This window comes from Dendropsophus ebraccatus, chromosome 10 (assembly GCF_027789765.1).
Source record: "Dendropsophus ebraccatus isolate aDenEbr1 chromosome 10, aDenEbr1.pat, whole genome shotgun sequence".
Taxonomy (NCBI): domain Eukaryota; kingdom Metazoa; phylum Chordata; class Amphibia; order Anura; family Hylidae; genus Dendropsophus; species Dendropsophus ebraccatus.
In genome coordinates, this window is record NC_091463.1 from 11,090,731 (window position 1) to 11,107,136 (window position 16,406).

At 44.7% G+C, this 16,406-nt stretch overlaps 2 protein-coding genes across 2 annotated transcripts; both read left to right on the forward strand.

Annotated features, from left to right (window-relative positions):
• The first annotated feature begins 1,343 nt into the window (after window positions 1-1,343).
• LOC138765865 (olfactory receptor 10A3-like) lies at window positions 1,344-2,279 on the forward strand. Its single transcript, XM_069942972.1, has one exon. The coding sequence runs from the start codon at window positions 1,344-1,346 to the stop codon at window positions 2,277-2,279; it is 936 nt and encodes a 311-aa protein (XP_069799073.1).
• Window positions 2,280-7,410: 5,131 nt separating this feature from the next.
• On the forward strand, window positions 7,411-8,376 carry LOC138766353 (olfactory receptor 10C1-like). Its single transcript, XM_069943929.1, is given in 1 exon segment — window positions 7,411-8,376. A coding segment is annotated over 1 exon segment (966 nt).
• Window positions 8,377-16,406: the final 8,030 nt, after the last annotated feature.

The following is a 16,406-nucleotide window of genomic DNA, read 5'->3' on the forward strand; positions in this document are numbered from 1 at the left end:
TCTGAGGTGAGAGTCTCTGATGCCACACAGCACCCTGTCTCTGAGGTGAGAGTCTCTGAAGCCACACAGTGAGAGTCTCTGATGCAACACAGTACCCTGTCTCTGAGGTGAGAGTCTCTGATGCCACACAGTACCCTGTCTCTGATGCAACACAGTACCCTGTCTCTGAGGTGAGAGTCTCCGATGCCACACAGTACCCTGTCTCTGAGGTGAGAGTCTCTGAAGCCACACAGTGAGAGTCTCTGATGCAACACAGTACCCAGTCTCTGGGGTGAGAGTCTCTGATGCAACACAGTACCCAGTCTCTGGGGTGAGAGTCTCTGATGCCACACAGCAACCTGTCTCTGAGGTGAGAGTCTCTGAAGCCACACAGTGAGAGTCTCTGATGCAACACAGTACCCAGTCTCTGGGGTGAGAGTCTCTGATGCAACACAGTGAGAGTCTCTGATGCAACACAGTACCCAGTCTCTGGGGTAAGAGTCTCTGATGCAACACAGTACCCAGTCTCTGGGGTGAGAGTCTCTGATGCCACACAGCAACCTGTCTCTGATGCCACACAGCACCCTGTCTCTGAGGTGAGAGTCTCTGAAGCCACACAGTGAGAGTCTCTGATGTCACACAGTACCCTGTCTCTGAGGTGAGAGTCTCTGATGCCACACAGTACCCTGTCTCTGAGGTGAGAGTCTCTGATGCCACACAGTACCCTGTCTCTGAGGTGAGAGTCTCTGATGCCACACAGTACCCTGTCTCTGAGGTGAGAGTCTCTGATGCTACACAGTACCCTGTCTCTGATGCTACACAGTACCCTGTCTCTGAGGTTAGAGTCTCTAATGCCACACATTACCTTGTCTATGATGAGGGAATCTCTAATGTCCCCAAACCCACAGGTGGCAGCCAGTCTCCTCAGCTGTCACATACCCGTCCACACATGATGTCACAGTACAGTTGAACAATATAAGAAGTGAGAATCCTAGAGGCCATACACAGCATATACATATTGCTACAACCAGGGTCTTCTTATGTGGCAGAAGGATATTGGAACATCTCATCTACTGGGTTCCCAGTGTGACTGCTACCTCTACCCCCAGTCTGGCTGCTGATCACCCCTACCCCAAAAGAGAACACATGAATGTTCGGCCGTGCCAGATGGTCATCATGTGTATGGAGAGGCTGGGAGAGGTAACTGTTACAGTTATTGAAGGTCTATACCTTCAAGACTTGCAGTGAAAAACCATCGACTTATGAGTACGGACCATGTACAGTATATTATAAATGGGCCAATGTGTCTCAGATGATGTTCTTTGTCTGGCAGGATGAAGGTTGATGTTAACTCAAGGTCAGTGATGAACCAGACAGCTGTAACCAACTTTATTATCCTCGGTTTTTCAGCCTTCACCAGTGTCCGTCTTCCCATTTTCTTCTTCCTCCTTTTTGTATACTTGACCACACTGATTGGTAATGGGGCCGTTGTCTACATTGTACATACAGATCCCGCTCTGCACTCTCCCATGTACTTCTTCTTGTGTAACTTGTCCGTCTTGGAGATAATCTACTCATCGGTTACCATGCCAAAAATCCTTGCGAATCTCCTATCTGAGGACAAGAAGATCTCATTTCTTGGCTGTGCCATTCAGATGTTCTTCTTCTTGTCTTTGGGAACCACTGAATGTCTTCTCCTGGCCGTCATGGCTTTTGACCGTTTTACCGCCATCTGCAGACCTCTCTATTATCGTCTGGTTATGAGCGCTCAGAATCGTTGGCGTCTTTCTTGTTTTTCATGGTTATCTGGGGCTTCGATTTCTATGGGTCAGACCTTGCTCATCTTCCGCTTGCCCTACTGTGGGCCCAATGTCATTGACCACTTTTTTTGTGATATCCCTCCAGTCCTGAAGCTAGCATGCTCAGCCACTTACCTGAATGAGATCGCCATCTTCAGTGTATGTGTGGTCGTCCTATTGACACCCTTTCTTCTCATTCTAGGTTCCTATACTCGAATCATCTCAACTCTAGTCAAAATGACCTCTGTGGACAACCGCAGTAAAGCGTATTCCACTTGTGCATCTCACCTGACGTCTGTCACTTTATTCTATGGCACAGCTTCTTTCATGTACTTCCGGCCTCGATCCCTGTACTCTCTAGAGTCTGACCGTTTCCTGGCTCTATTCTACAGTGTGGTGACTCCTATGCTAAACCCTCTTATCTACAGTTTAAGGAACCAAGACGTAAAGGCTTCATTTCTTAAAATATTGAGAAAATTTCACAATCCATTTAAAAAATAAAACTATATTAGCTTCATAAATTATCATTGACATCCTCAGTATTAATAGTAGGACTCCTCTGAAACAGAAAATTGAAGTATGGAGAACACAGGTAGAGATGAGCAAAGTGAATGCGGCGAAGCAAAATTCACTGCAAATTGCGCTGTCGATTTGCTACCTTTTGTGAAACGAATTCACAGAGATTCGCTAGAAAAATTCGCTAAAACTGTTGGCGGAAACAAAGAGTTATCCATAATCCCTTGTGCCTGTCCAATCACCTTCAAGCCCCACTGTGATGTCAGCAGCCCCCTCTATATAGGGTGATTGCTTCCTGGAGGTGGGCAGTTGCCTGTGTGTGTAGTGGAGAATCAGTGTGGAGTGTAGTGGTCAGTAACAATATGGTGGTGATGGTAGTGGTTGTGGTGTGGCAGTAATATCTCCCCCTTGTATACTGGTAATATTGGTATTGTATATGGTGATAATATTTCCATCCTATATACTGGTATAATTGGTAATATCGGCTTTGGTATACTGGATTTGGTCAGTAACAGTATGGTGGTAATATGTGTGGGGATATTTGTTCTTTATATACTGGTGTTATTTGTAGCTGTATGACTTTTGTATCTAAGTATACAATTGTGTTTTGGCCAATTACACTGGCCAATAATCGGTAACAAGCGCTCCTAGGAAGCCCCATGTAAGGGTGGGTTCACACTACGGAATTCTCACGGATAAACTCTGCGAAATTTCGTCGGCTTGCCGCGCGCCTTTCCGCCGGCTCCATAGACACCATTTTATGGGCCAGCTATTCCGCTATCCGCCAAAAGAAGTGACATGTCACTTCTTTTGGCGGATATCGGAATACGCCGGCCCATAGAATGGTGTCTATGGAGCCGGCGGAAAGGCGCGCGGCTATGCGCGCGGACAGCTGATGGAATTCTGCTGAGTTTATCCGCGAGAATTCCGTAGTGTGAACCCACCCTAACAGTGCCAGAGATCAGCTGACAAGCAAGCAAATGCCCGATAGTCAGCTGATTTGATCTTTTGTGCGGCTGTAAAAATCATTGCTGTCAGCCGCACGTCTGTGTATTCCTGCCCTGCTGATTAGCAATTGTTTGCAGCCCTACACTGCCCCATATCACGCTGTGTTAATGGACCCGTATTATTGTTACCATAGATAAGTGCGGTGGCTGAAGGGTGGGCTCCAAGAATGATTACTGCTTACATAGACCTATAGTACATGCTAGCTGTCTGTGAATAAGAATGCAGTTTGAGACCTTTTATATATATACACAAAACCCCTTAGACTTTGAATAAAGCGATAGACCAGCCGCCCTATATAATAGTGTACCTCAGCAGCATGAAGATGGGGTCTCGGACACTGGGTTTAGTAGGGATTAGGTTTAGAGTTAGGTTAGAATAGAGTCAGGGGGTCAGAGTAAGAAGGGTGGGGTTAGGGTCAGTAGGGTTTGCATAGGTAATGTTTGGATTAGGGATAGTAAGGTTAGGCGGTTAAGGTACGTAGGATCATGGGGTTAGTAGGGTAAGGAATAGTAGAGTTTGGTTTCGATATAGAAGGATCAGGGGGTAACCCACAGGGTTATTTGAGTTGACAGTTAAGGTTAGTTACATTTGTCTTTGGGATAGCAGGGTCAGGTGGTTCATGGGGTATTGTCATCTTACCTAATATAATTATACTTGTAGAACTTGTCATCTTCTCATTGTCTAGGTTACCGACCACCACTCTGCACTAAAAACAGTGTTGTGGCAGGAATATATATAGCTATACTGTATATACTTATATATACTATAGAGTGTACAACTATATATCTATGGTATCCCAGGAGTAGAAGGGAACCTGAGGAGACAGATATATTTTTCTGTGTGGTGACCTTTACAGGAATTGATCAACAAGCCAAATCTCAGCTGATTGCAGAAGAATTGCGGTGAGGCGCGGAGAGTGTTGCTTTGGGGGTCAACACCCTCCCTGTGGTTGATGAGAGGGTCTGGGGTCATTTAGGCACTTGTCACGGTAGCCTGGAGTGGTATAGAACCCGCCCCGGTCAGTCTTGGCACCCTCACCAACACTCGAAAGAGAGAAGCCAGTGCTTTAGTGAAATGGAACACTTTATTGGGAGTAATCGTAGTGCAATAGAAACGGAAACCGGTAACAGCAGTCCAGTCCAGTGCAAAACAGTAGATACAATCTTGTGATAACTCAGGTGCTTGTAGTTGAGGTAGACACCAGGTGCTTGTAGTAAGAAGGTGCTTTGCAGTAGGGAGAGTAGAGGAGAGGAGTTGGCAGAGGGCCCTGCCCAATGTAAAAATGTGCTCTGCCGGAACAGTAGAGGTGTGTAGAAGAAGAGGATAGAGAATACTCATACTCACTAATGACTTTTCTAGTCCTGACCTTGTTATGCTCCCTAGTTGCGAGCTACACGTCCAAGGTGGGTAATATGAGACCCAGGACCTGTTATCTGGGTTGAGCAGACTCCCGAGTCTTCCCAGTTGTTCTGAACAGTGGAATACATAGACTTTTCCTGGTAACTTTGTTCCACTGGCGGCAGTTCCTATTACTCTTGAGATAACTGTCCTTCATGGTTTAAAGATGTTCACTGCATGGGCAAGGGGATCCCTGTTAGGCTTCTCTCCCCTTATGAAGGCGTAGCACTGCATAGCGGTTCTAGTGCTCATAGAAAAAAGTAACTTGTCTTGTTTCTTCCCTGTCAGAGGATCTGGCCAAAGCGAGGCTCTAGTGTAGCTTCTCCAGAGACTCGTTTGTCTAGCTCCTTTTCTCACTGAAACTCCAACTGGACTGACTTGATGCCACCCACCAGGAGCTAGGCCCTAACCTCAGGAATCTATCTAACCCTGGTTGTGATTGGTGGGCTGCATGTGTGCAGAGAAGAGAGTAAAAGAGGTAGGTTAGAGAAAGAAGGGAAAGCACCTGCACCTGTGAGTGGACCAAAGGCAACATGTGACATACAATAGTTAACCCCTGGAAGACTTCAGCTGTGAAAAAGACAGGTTACAGAAAAACGCAGTAGTGACACCTAGTGGGAAACATGCTAAATACATCGGACACCTCATCCCACCTGTGTGAGCCCGAGAGAGTTACCTTACTCAGGTGCAACAGAACTTAATGGCCAGTACCTGGCCACTACAGAATAATGGTCACATACACCATTATGCCTTCATGTTATTCTTATTCTTTTTCTGTTAATAACACCTTTAGTGTCAAATAGTACCTATAACATCAGTGCCAACCTACATACATACAGAAACAGCAGTGGCACAGGGGTTCTGGAACACTGCATATCTATATCAGCAAGACGACTGCTTTTAGAGCAGACTGGTGGTTGGTAACCTAGACAATGAGCTGTCAACAATGGGAGGGAAAGAGCAGCCTATCAGGAGGAGTCAAGTTTGCTCAATAAATATATTTGCAAAAATATTTATTTTGATGTTTCTTACAAGTTTATCTATGTTAGATATGAAGATAGATATAGGACTACTCCTTTAAGGTAAGTAGGACCAGCGGGTTGGGGCTAGTTTGGTTTCAGAAAGTTATACAGATTTGTAATTTGTATTTTAGAAATATTAAGGGAGGAAGTTAGGATTTGTTGGGTTCAATTAATTAATAATAAAAGTAATTATGCTACTATGGACAACGGGGAGACTTTTTGTGTCACCTTGAAGCCTCTATATCATAGAGGACTAGCATCACCTGGAAGCGCATCACCTGAGATAACTAATAAACTCCAGTGCAGTACCCAGTCATCCTGGTCAACTCTCCAATCCTGTCTAAAGGGACACTAAACCACCTTTCCACCTTGGAGAAGGAGGAAATACAGAGTCAGAGAGAATGAGCTTCACAGGAGCCTCTTTGCATTTCTGGTATCTGCACAGGCTTCAGGCCAGGCCCAGAGTCTGACCTTCTTATAATTTCCATATTCAGCCCAAGAGAAGCTGTCATAGTCTCTTGGTGGGCCCCTGCAACCCTAGGCCTGGTCACTTACCAAAGATCATTTTATGTATTTAAACTGGAACAGATGAGCTCCAAATAATAACGCATTGCATTCTGGAAGTATTAGTTTGAAGTTTTGCTGTAACCAGGGTATTGACTGTTATTCATCATCTACTTTTTAAATGTATGTTCTGTATACCATATAGAGAAGGAATCCCACCACCCCAGTGCATCGATATCTCTACCAATCACCTCACATGATTAGTAAGGAGGCGTGGCAGCTGTGGGAGGAGACATCAGTGCACTGGGGTCTCTGGCCCCGCCTCCAGTGCACCAGACCTGGTAATTAACATATACGGAAAAATGGACATATCGGAAGAACGGGGCAAGGGATCTCTGGATTCAGTGCAGCTCTGCCGATTAGTGAATGAAATAGGTAAAAATTAAGTTAGAAAATAAGTGAATAGATCTAAAATAAAATGTAGATAAAATACAAAGATGTCATATGTTCTATCTGCTGATATACCATATATAAAGCTTATTAGGTGGAGTTTACTTTACTTTAGATGTTACAATAATAGGGAATACTTAAAGGATGTGTGTAATAGAGGCCGACAATCAGACATTATACCCTATAGACAGATCTAATGTATGCCCATGAGGAATGACATGTCTAGAAATAGGGAATGCAGTATTACAGAGCTATAACAGTATGTAACACTGCAGGAGGTGGGTGACTGTCTGTATGATGTGTGGGCTGCAGAGTTCTCTTTTATATCACACTGATCTTCTCCATAACATAAATGTTGTATCATGTATCTGAGGGGTAATCTGAAGCACCTGCAAAATCTGTAGAAGGGCTCCCCGTACAACTGGAGTCTTCTTATGTGGCAGAAGGATATTGGGACATCTCATTTACTAGGTTCCCAGTGTGACTGCTACCTCTACCCCCAGTCTGGCTGCTGCTCACCCTTATCCCAACAGAGAACACATGAACGTTCAGCCATGCCAGATGTTCATCATGTGTATGGGGAGGCTGGGAGAGGTAACTGTTACAGTTATTGAAGGTCTATACCTTGAATACTTGCAGTGAACAATCATCCACTTATGCGTACGGTCCATATGCAGGATATTATATATGAGCTGATGCGCTTCAGTCTCAGATGATGTTCTTTGTCTGGCAGGATGAAGGTTGAGGTTAACTCAAGGTCAGTGATGAACCAGACAGCTGTAACCAACTTTATCATCCTCGGTTTCTCAGCCTTCACCAGTGTCCGTCTTCCCATTTTCTTCTTCCTCCTTTTTGTATACTTGACCACACTGATTGGTAATGGGGCCGTTGTCTACATTGTGCGTACAGATCCCGTTCTGCACTCTCCCATGTACTTCTTCTTGTGTAACTTGTCCGTCTTGGAGATAATCTACTCATCGGTTACCATGCCAAAAATCCTTGCGAATCTCCTATCTGAGGACAAGAAGATCTAATTTCTTGGCTGTGCCATTCAGATGTTCTTCTTCTTGTCTTTGGGAACCACTAAATGTCTTCTCCTGGCCGTCATGGCTTTTGACCGTTTTACCGCCATCTGCAGACCTCTCTATTATCGTCTGGTTATGAGCGCTCAGAACCGTTGGCATCTTTCTTGTTTTTCATGGTTGTCTGGGGCTCTACTTTCCATGGGTCAGACCTTGTTCATCTTCCGCTTGCCCTACTGTGGGCCCAATGTCATTGACCACTTTTTTTGTGATATCCCTCCAGTCCTGAAGCTAGCATGCTCAGAAACTTACCTGAATGAGATCGCCATCTTCAGTGTATGTGTGGTCATCCTATTGACACCCTTTCTTCTCATTCTAGGTTCCTATACTCGAATCATCTCAACTCTAGTCAAAATGACCTCTGTGGACAACCGCAGTAAAGCGTATTCCACTTGTGCATCTCACCTGACGTCTGTCACTTTATTCTATGGCACAGCTTCTTTCATGTACCTTCGGCCTCGATCCCTGTACTCTCTAGAGTCTGACCGTTTCCTGGCTCTATTCTACAGTGTGGTGACTCCTATGCTAAACCCTCTTATCTACAGTTTAAGGAACCAAGACGTAAAGGCTTCATTTCTTAAAATATTGAGAAAATTTCACAATCCATTAAAAAAATAAAACTACACTCACCGGCCACTTTATTAGGTACACCATGCTAGTAACGGGTTGGACCACCTTTTGCCTTCAGAACTGCCTCAATTCTTCGTGGCATAGATACAACAAGGTGCTGGAAGCTTCCTCAGAGATTTTGGTCCATATTGACATGATGGCATCACACAGTTGCCGCAGATTTGTCGGCTGCACATCCATGATGCGAATCTCCCATTCCACCACATCCCAAAGATGCTCTATTGGATTGAGATCTGGTGACTGTGGAGGCCATTTGAGTACAGTGAACTCATTGTCATGTTCAAGAAACCAGTCTGAGATGATTCTAGCTTTATGACATGGCGCATTATCCTGCTGAAAGTAGCCATCAGATATTGGGTACATTGTGGTCATAAAGGGATGGACATGGTCAGCAACAATACTCAGGTAGGCTGTGGCGTTGCAACCATGCTCAATTGGTACCAAGGGGCCCAAAGAGTGCCAAGAAAATATTCCCCACACCATGACACCACCACCACCAGACTGAACCGTTGATACAAGGCAGGATGGATCCATGCTTTCATGTTGTTGATGCCAAATTCTGACCCTACCATCCGAATGTCGCAGCAGAAATCGAGACTCATCAGACCAGGCAACGTTTTTCCAATCTTCTACTGTCCAATTTCGATGAGCTTGTGCAAATTGTAGCCTCAGTTTCCTGTTCTTAGCTGAAAGGAGTGGCACCCGGTGTGGTCTTCTGCTGCTGTAGCCCATCTGCCTCAAAGTTCAACGTACTGTGTGTTTAAAGATGCTCTTCTGCCTACCTTGGTTGTAACTGTTGGCTATTTGAGTCACTGTTGCCTTTCTATCAGCTCGAACCAGTCTGCCCATTCTCCTCTGACCTCTGGCATCAACAAGGCATTTCCGCCCACAGAACTGCCGCTCACTGGATGTTTTTTCTTTTTCGGACCATTCTCTGTAAACCGTAGAGATGGTTGTGCGTGAAAATCCCAGTAGATCAGCAGTTTCTGAAATACTCAGACCAGCCCTTCTAGCACCAACAACCATGCCACGTTCAAAGGCACTCAAATCACCTTTCTTCCCCATACTGATGCTCGGTTTGAACTGCAGGAGATTGTCTTGACCATGTCTACATGCCTAAATGCACTGAGTTGCCGCCATGTGATTGGCTGATTAGAAATTAAGTGGTAACATGCAGTTGGACAGGTGTACCTAGTAAAGTGGCCAGTGAGTGTATATTAGCTTCATAAATTATTGACATCCTCAGTATTTATAGTAGGGCAGACGAACAACATATATGGACAAAGAGGGGCGCTAATATAGTGTAGCATAAACAATAACAGTGGGAAAATTACTTGTAAGATGACCAAACTAACCTGGTGGTGTTGTGCAAATCATAGGCACAACACTAGTAGGCGTTTTTGTTGGGTTAGTCCGCTGCCTGGCCTCGGGTTCTCTGCTCCCGACACCCGTCCTGATGCCAAAGCTCAAAAATGAAGTTTGGAATTGACCATTGGACCATACATACAGCCACGGCGCAGGACTCACAAAATAACTCCAAGGACCTCACAGGAGGAGCTTGATAAAGGTGTCAGTCCGACACCGAAACGCGTCGCTCGTTTTTAAGCCTAGTGTGAATAAACGCCCAAGATGGACACCTGTGAGGTCCTTGGAGTTATTTTGTGAGTCCTGCGACGTGGCTGTATGTATGGTCCAATGGTCAATTCCAAACAGTATTTATAGTAGGACTCCTCTGAACCAGATCTTTGAAGCATGGAGAACACAGGTCATAATCGACTTCATCTGTATCTTGGATCTTCAAGATTTTTCTGCAACCTTCTCATGCTTCCTAAAAGAGATTTATAAAACTTCGAGATAGTAGTTAAGTGTAGGAAAGTAGGGTTGGAGGCTTGAACTTGAGCAAGACTCTGCAAATTTATGAATTGGTAATTCAACTAGGTGTATAGATATCCTACAGTGAGGGGCTATCTGGGGGGATGAAAATATTTTTTCAAAAAAGAACCCAAAGTAAAAATATTGAAGAAACATACTCGCCTGTACTGTTCCCCTCCAGCTCCAGACAACCCATTTAAAGATGTTTGCCATGACAAATAAAAAAAGGAAGGTATAAATCATTTTTTTTGTTACTTTATTCTCATTTTATACAGTTCTCAGGTTATGTGTATATTTAGACAATGTATACATAAAAAGACTATTGGAAGTAAGAGACATTGGGGAGATTAATCAGCAATCAATGGGAATATTTAAGAGGTTGGCCATGGCAGTCAGATTTCAGATCTTTATTTATGAAACCCTATGAAGTAAGAACACTTTAAGAGGGCTCCAGGCAAAAATGTTTTGTACCGTAGTCTCAAGAACTTTACAAACTGTTCATTTACGGCAACGTTCACCGAACCTAACCACTCGCCATATGACTAAGTGGCTGGAAAAGTTGGGTGTTACCCTAGGGAGTCCTGGAAAACATAGATATAGTCATAGGCTGTATTCATTTTTCCTAGTGTTGCATCCAACTTTTTCAGCCGTCTGGATTTAAAACCAGAGCGTTCTGGTCTGGAGAACATTGCCAAACCCGAACAGTTTGGTAAGTTTGCTCAACACTAGTCATTAATCTCTGATCAGCTGCTCAGTGGGGCTGCTGCATCTGGATCCATGCAGTGAACAGGGTTACAACTATTTGGCTCTGCCCACTGTGTAGTGGCCATGCCAGTTCCCGTTCAAATTAGGGGAGCTGAGCCTCAGGGATTTTTCTTCTTTATAAATATTTATGTCTTTAAATACTGTTTTTTGTTCATCGAGGGTCTTAGGAGGATTATAAAACTTTTTGGACAGAAGATACAGCACAGAAGTCAACAATATAGCAAACATTTTAACAGCTACAATGAATTTGCCCTTAGTACTGAGATAGGCGGGGATGAAGGTCAACCAAACACTAAAGAAGGTCAACATGCTGAAGGTAATGTACTTGGCCTCGTTGAAGCTGTCCAGTAAGTTCCTGGCCAAAAAGGTAACAACACAACTTACTACCAGGTTTGGTGGCCTTGAAAGCAATGACTACTATGATGGTTTTGGCTAAAATGCAGGAGATACATAGAGAGAATATAATCCCAAAGAGAAATTGTCTAACTGAGCAGGTCATCTTGACCGGGCAGTCAATGAATACCAAAGAGCAAAGGATGCAGAACATTAGAGACAGCAGGAGGACATAGCTGAGTTTACGGACACGGAAAGAAAGAGTTGCTGCACCTCACATCTATGGCTGACACTAATGCCTCTTGGCTGCATTTAATAGCCAATGCCAGGATGTTGGTATATAATTTGATCTAACCATATTGCCTCATGTACCACGTGCAGGCCCCCTGGTTCACAGTCCCTAAATCAACACTGTGTCGGTCAGCGACCGCTAACCCCGCAAAGCGAGCGTAAGCAAGGAAGAGAGGCCACAGAATGGCCCTGCAACCCCACTGTCACAGGACCAAACCCCAAGGGCCCCACCAAACCCAGCAGGCGCCACCGGCGAAAAAAGCGTCTACCAAGCAACACAAGTGTAAACAAGATCTTTCCACTCACCACTGCACCGGAGGTAAAATGGGAGAAACAGGAGGTACCATGTGTGAAGAGGTGTCTCCTGCTGATTGGGGTCACATGGGTCTTACAAGGAGGAGTGCTAGCCACTCAGAGGTAACAGCTTGTTCACACTTGTGTTGCATGGTGGCCACTTTCTCTACCGATGTTGCCTGCAGGGTTTGGTCCTGTGACATTGGGGTTGCGGGCCGTTCAGTGGCCCCCTTTCCTGCTTGAGCACGCTTTGCGGGGTTGGCGGTCGCTGACACAGTGTCACTGGCACCGTGTTGTTTGGTTAAGGGCTCATGTGTATCAGAGACCTGCACGTGGTACATGAGGCAATATGGTTTGATCAAGTTATATACTAACTTCTGATAATGGTTTTCAGTGTAGCTGAACAAGCTTTCGTATCGACTATGGGTGCGATGTACAGCCATTTCTGTCTCTCCAGGTTCATAGCTGAGGTTACGGTTGTTGGCTTTCACCACTGTCGTATTCCGAAATCTGATGAATACAATAAGCACTATCATGGTGGTGATGGAGAACATAATGGATAATAATGCCATAACTAGTCCTAAAGGCTCCTTATAGGAAAGGAACTCCACAACTTTTGGGACACATTTGGTTCTTTTGCTGTTTGGGCAGAAATCTTGTGGACAAGTGAAACAACGAGCAGAATCTGAACGATAAAGAGAAATTCAAGAACATTAGTTATTGAGAACAAGAAAATTATAGTAGAATGATAAAGGGGTTGTCTAACTGCATCTATTGGCCATAATGCTTTAAGTTTTATAAATTTCAATCAGATCAGGAGGATTATCCAAAGCAGAGAGATTCTTTATGGGGTAATATATGGTAGACACAACAAGCCTTGTGCTAAGCTGGCTATACAGTATATATAAGATAGAGGTCACCCTATGTGCATCTCCCCCGATTTACCCATTAATATGTATGCTCAACTGAATGTGTCAGGATTGAGCCTTTGCGCTCCTTGGTTCAGGCTGTGCAGTGGAGAAGGTGCTGAACATTGTCTGAATAGGGATCGTGTCATTGGCTGATCAAGTATTTAGGTTCAAACCTAAATTCATCGGGCACCGACCGCGCATCGCTGTGTGGAATAGCGATGCGCTGCGGGCGACTGACAATTTCACAAGAACCATGCTTTACCTAAGCATGTTGCAGGTCTTCTCTTGCGCTCCTTCTTCCTCACGGTCCCACACGCAGCAGCTTCAGTGCGGCCTGTCTTAGCTGACAGATCACTCAACCAATCACTGGCCAGGACCGCCACGGCCAGTGATTGGCTGAGCGGTCTGTCAGCTGAGACAGGCCACACTGAAGCTGCTGCTGCATGCGAGGCCGGGAGGAAGAAGGAGCGCAGGAGAAGACCTGCAACATGTTTAGGTAAAGTATTGTGTTTAAACAAAGGCTGCAAGGACATCGGTAACAATGTTTCTGCAGCCCTCGCTATACTATTATCGGGCTGTGTAAAAAGCACAGTAAACGAGTGCCGATCTAGCAGATCGGCGCTCGTTTACATTTATTGATAGGGCCCCCATCGGCGCGTGGAATAGGACCCTTAGGGTACTATTACATGGAACGATAATCGTCCGAATCGGCCCTATCTGGCCGATTATCGTTCCATGTAATAAAGACAACGATCAGCCGACGAACGTTGTCATCGGCTGTTAAAGTGAATGGGACATGAAAAGTCTGCTGGTGCACTTGCGCACCAGCAGCCTTTTCATTGGCTGGACCGCATCACATGGCTTCCAGCTTGCTTAGCCCTGATTCACTTCACTCACACTCGGAAGTGAGGGAGTTCCGAAGACCCGGGCTGGAGGTGACGATTCAAGTGGCGATCGTCACCGGAGGGATAGTGAGTATGAAGTGTGTGTCTGTATTTTTTATTTTTTTTTAGGTCCCGCTGGAGTTGTCCTTTAAGGTTACCTGGCCTCCAGCCCAGAAGATGGCGCTGTCATTGATCGAGAGCTTGCGATCTAAGTAATCATTAAAAACCCAGACTTTTGAAAATTGACGCCTGTTGTCTTCAAAATGCCAATTCATTATGTCAAAGTCTCCATAAATGTCTCCATTGGTGTCGAATAACACGTCTTCTCCAGCTGTATTCACAAAGTGAACCTTTCTCAAGTAATGAAGAAGCTGTTATTGGATTAAATAATTGTATTTTTTGATATGGAGTGCGCCAATGGAGTCTGCATAGGCTTGTATATGATAACATATTGTCAGCTAAAATCCAACATGAAATATGATGTTGGGGGTGCACAATGTATAAGGTAGGTACATATATCTCTATGGCCTATTTTGTAGCTTTTTTGTTCCCCTTCCTTTAGAAGGGACAATGGATTTAAGGTGTCTATACATTTCAACAACTGGACAATGCCACCGTCGATCCGTTAAAGTAAAAAAAACAAAGAGATGTACCTGATGGTAAATTTGCTTTAATAATTGCCTATTACTATTTCTAATTATGATACATGCTGCAAACAATCCTCATGGGCTCCCCATGTCAGCAATAGCTTTCACCCCCCAGATATCTATTGGAACCACCCAGGAAAGGTATCTCCTGTGTACACCGCTCTTATATCCTTTAGGTTCAGTTACGGAAATTTTACCGACTAGAATAGGCTGGGAAGGGGATCCAGGTCTTTTTACAGAGAAATTGTCTCGTTCTATAAAAACCTAGTAATATATCACCTAAACACGCAGAAGTATCCCCCACATATACAGCTCCACTGAGCATAACACATGAGCTCTTATTTCTGTTATTTCAGACCAGATTATCCTGATATGGGTCCAAAATGTGGGAGATCTTTGGGGTCTTCTTCCATCTCAGGCTTTTGGTTTGCAGTAAATGACCATTTCTAAAATATAAGTGGGCGTTCCACCTGACGTCCAAGAACAATTATTGGACAACCTATCGAAGAAGAAGAGGGTTGGGAAGGTGGGAGATGCAGCCTGTTGTATAACAGATAGCGCTGCCCAGTGGTAGGTGACCTGACCTGGTGCAGCCTTCAGAACATGCTGACCAAGGATTCTGCAGAAGTAGGAATTAGTCATTCATCTATATGTGTGATTTACCAGAATGAGGTTAGACCTTATATATGGATAACAAGCCGGGATGGAATTTCATGTCCATGCAATAATAAATTAAGAACCTGTTTGATATCTTTTTATTTCTTGAATTCTAAAATATTATACAATACTTAGGTGAATGTATGTCTACAATATAGGTCCAATTTACCAGGGAGCGGAGTCTAAGTGGGCCAGTGCCCACAGCAAGGTGAATTGGACTTTCTGCGGCCGGCTGGGACATGTAGGCAGGAACACAGCAGGACTCATGGCTGGAACCAGGACAGCAGTCATGGGCAGCAACCAAAGACAGCAGGAACCACAGACAGCAGGAACCACGGGCAACAGGAACTACGTGCAGCAGGAACTACATGCAGCAGGAACCACAGACAGCAGGAACCACGGGCAACAGGAACTACGTGCAGCAGGAACCACAGGCAGCAGGAACCACAGGCAGGCATCACAGGCTAAGCTGGGACCACACACTGGGAAATATGCAAAGGCTCCAAAAAGGGGGCCTTGTGCAAGCCCCCTTTTATAGGAGCAAGGCTGCAGCCAATCAAGGGCATATTGTCTCTTTAAATTCTGCAGAGCTGTTGCGTGTGCGCCCTAGGAGGCAGGGACACATGCACCGGTGAGAGAAGGAAGAACCAGGAGCGCGGGGAGGAGCCCTGCGAGGCCGAAGATAGGACAGCGCCAGGCACGTGGGCTCCAGCGCCGAAGATAACCAGGGAGCCGTGCCAACTTTGTGCATAGTGCGACTGCCCAGTTGACTGTCGATTTCCTGATTAGTATATCAGATACTTTTACTAAAGGAAGGAAAAAAATACAGAAGTCTGAATTATCAGGCTTTTATTTTTTTAACAAGCCTCAGGTCCTTTAGGGGAGGTTTAACAAGAGTCACACAAGGACAATCGGAGCAGTTGGCCATAGCAACCAATCAGGTTTTAGCTCTGATTTTTAAAACCCTTTAGAAAAAAAGTGCTTAAAGTGGTTATTAAATTTACAAAATCTATTATCAAATATAGTATTAAGGACTTAATGTAATAAAGGAGAGTCCCTTCATCTAATAAGCAGAGCATCTATAAAGAGTGTTTCCTCATCTGGAGGACATCCCATCGACACACTTCATAGGTTGTCCATTCATTCTAATGTAGACCATGTTGTACTCCAGATGGGCTGAAGAGAAAGTGAACAATGGCAGCAGGAACTATCTAACAAAACAGAATAGTTCAGACTGGCTGATCACTTGTGAATAGTCCCTATGGGTCCATTGCTCCTTTTTTTCCCTTGCACTTTACAGTTTTCTATCAGTCATCTACTATAAATATCCATCTGTAACTTGGGTATTTATTTATTATTATGTT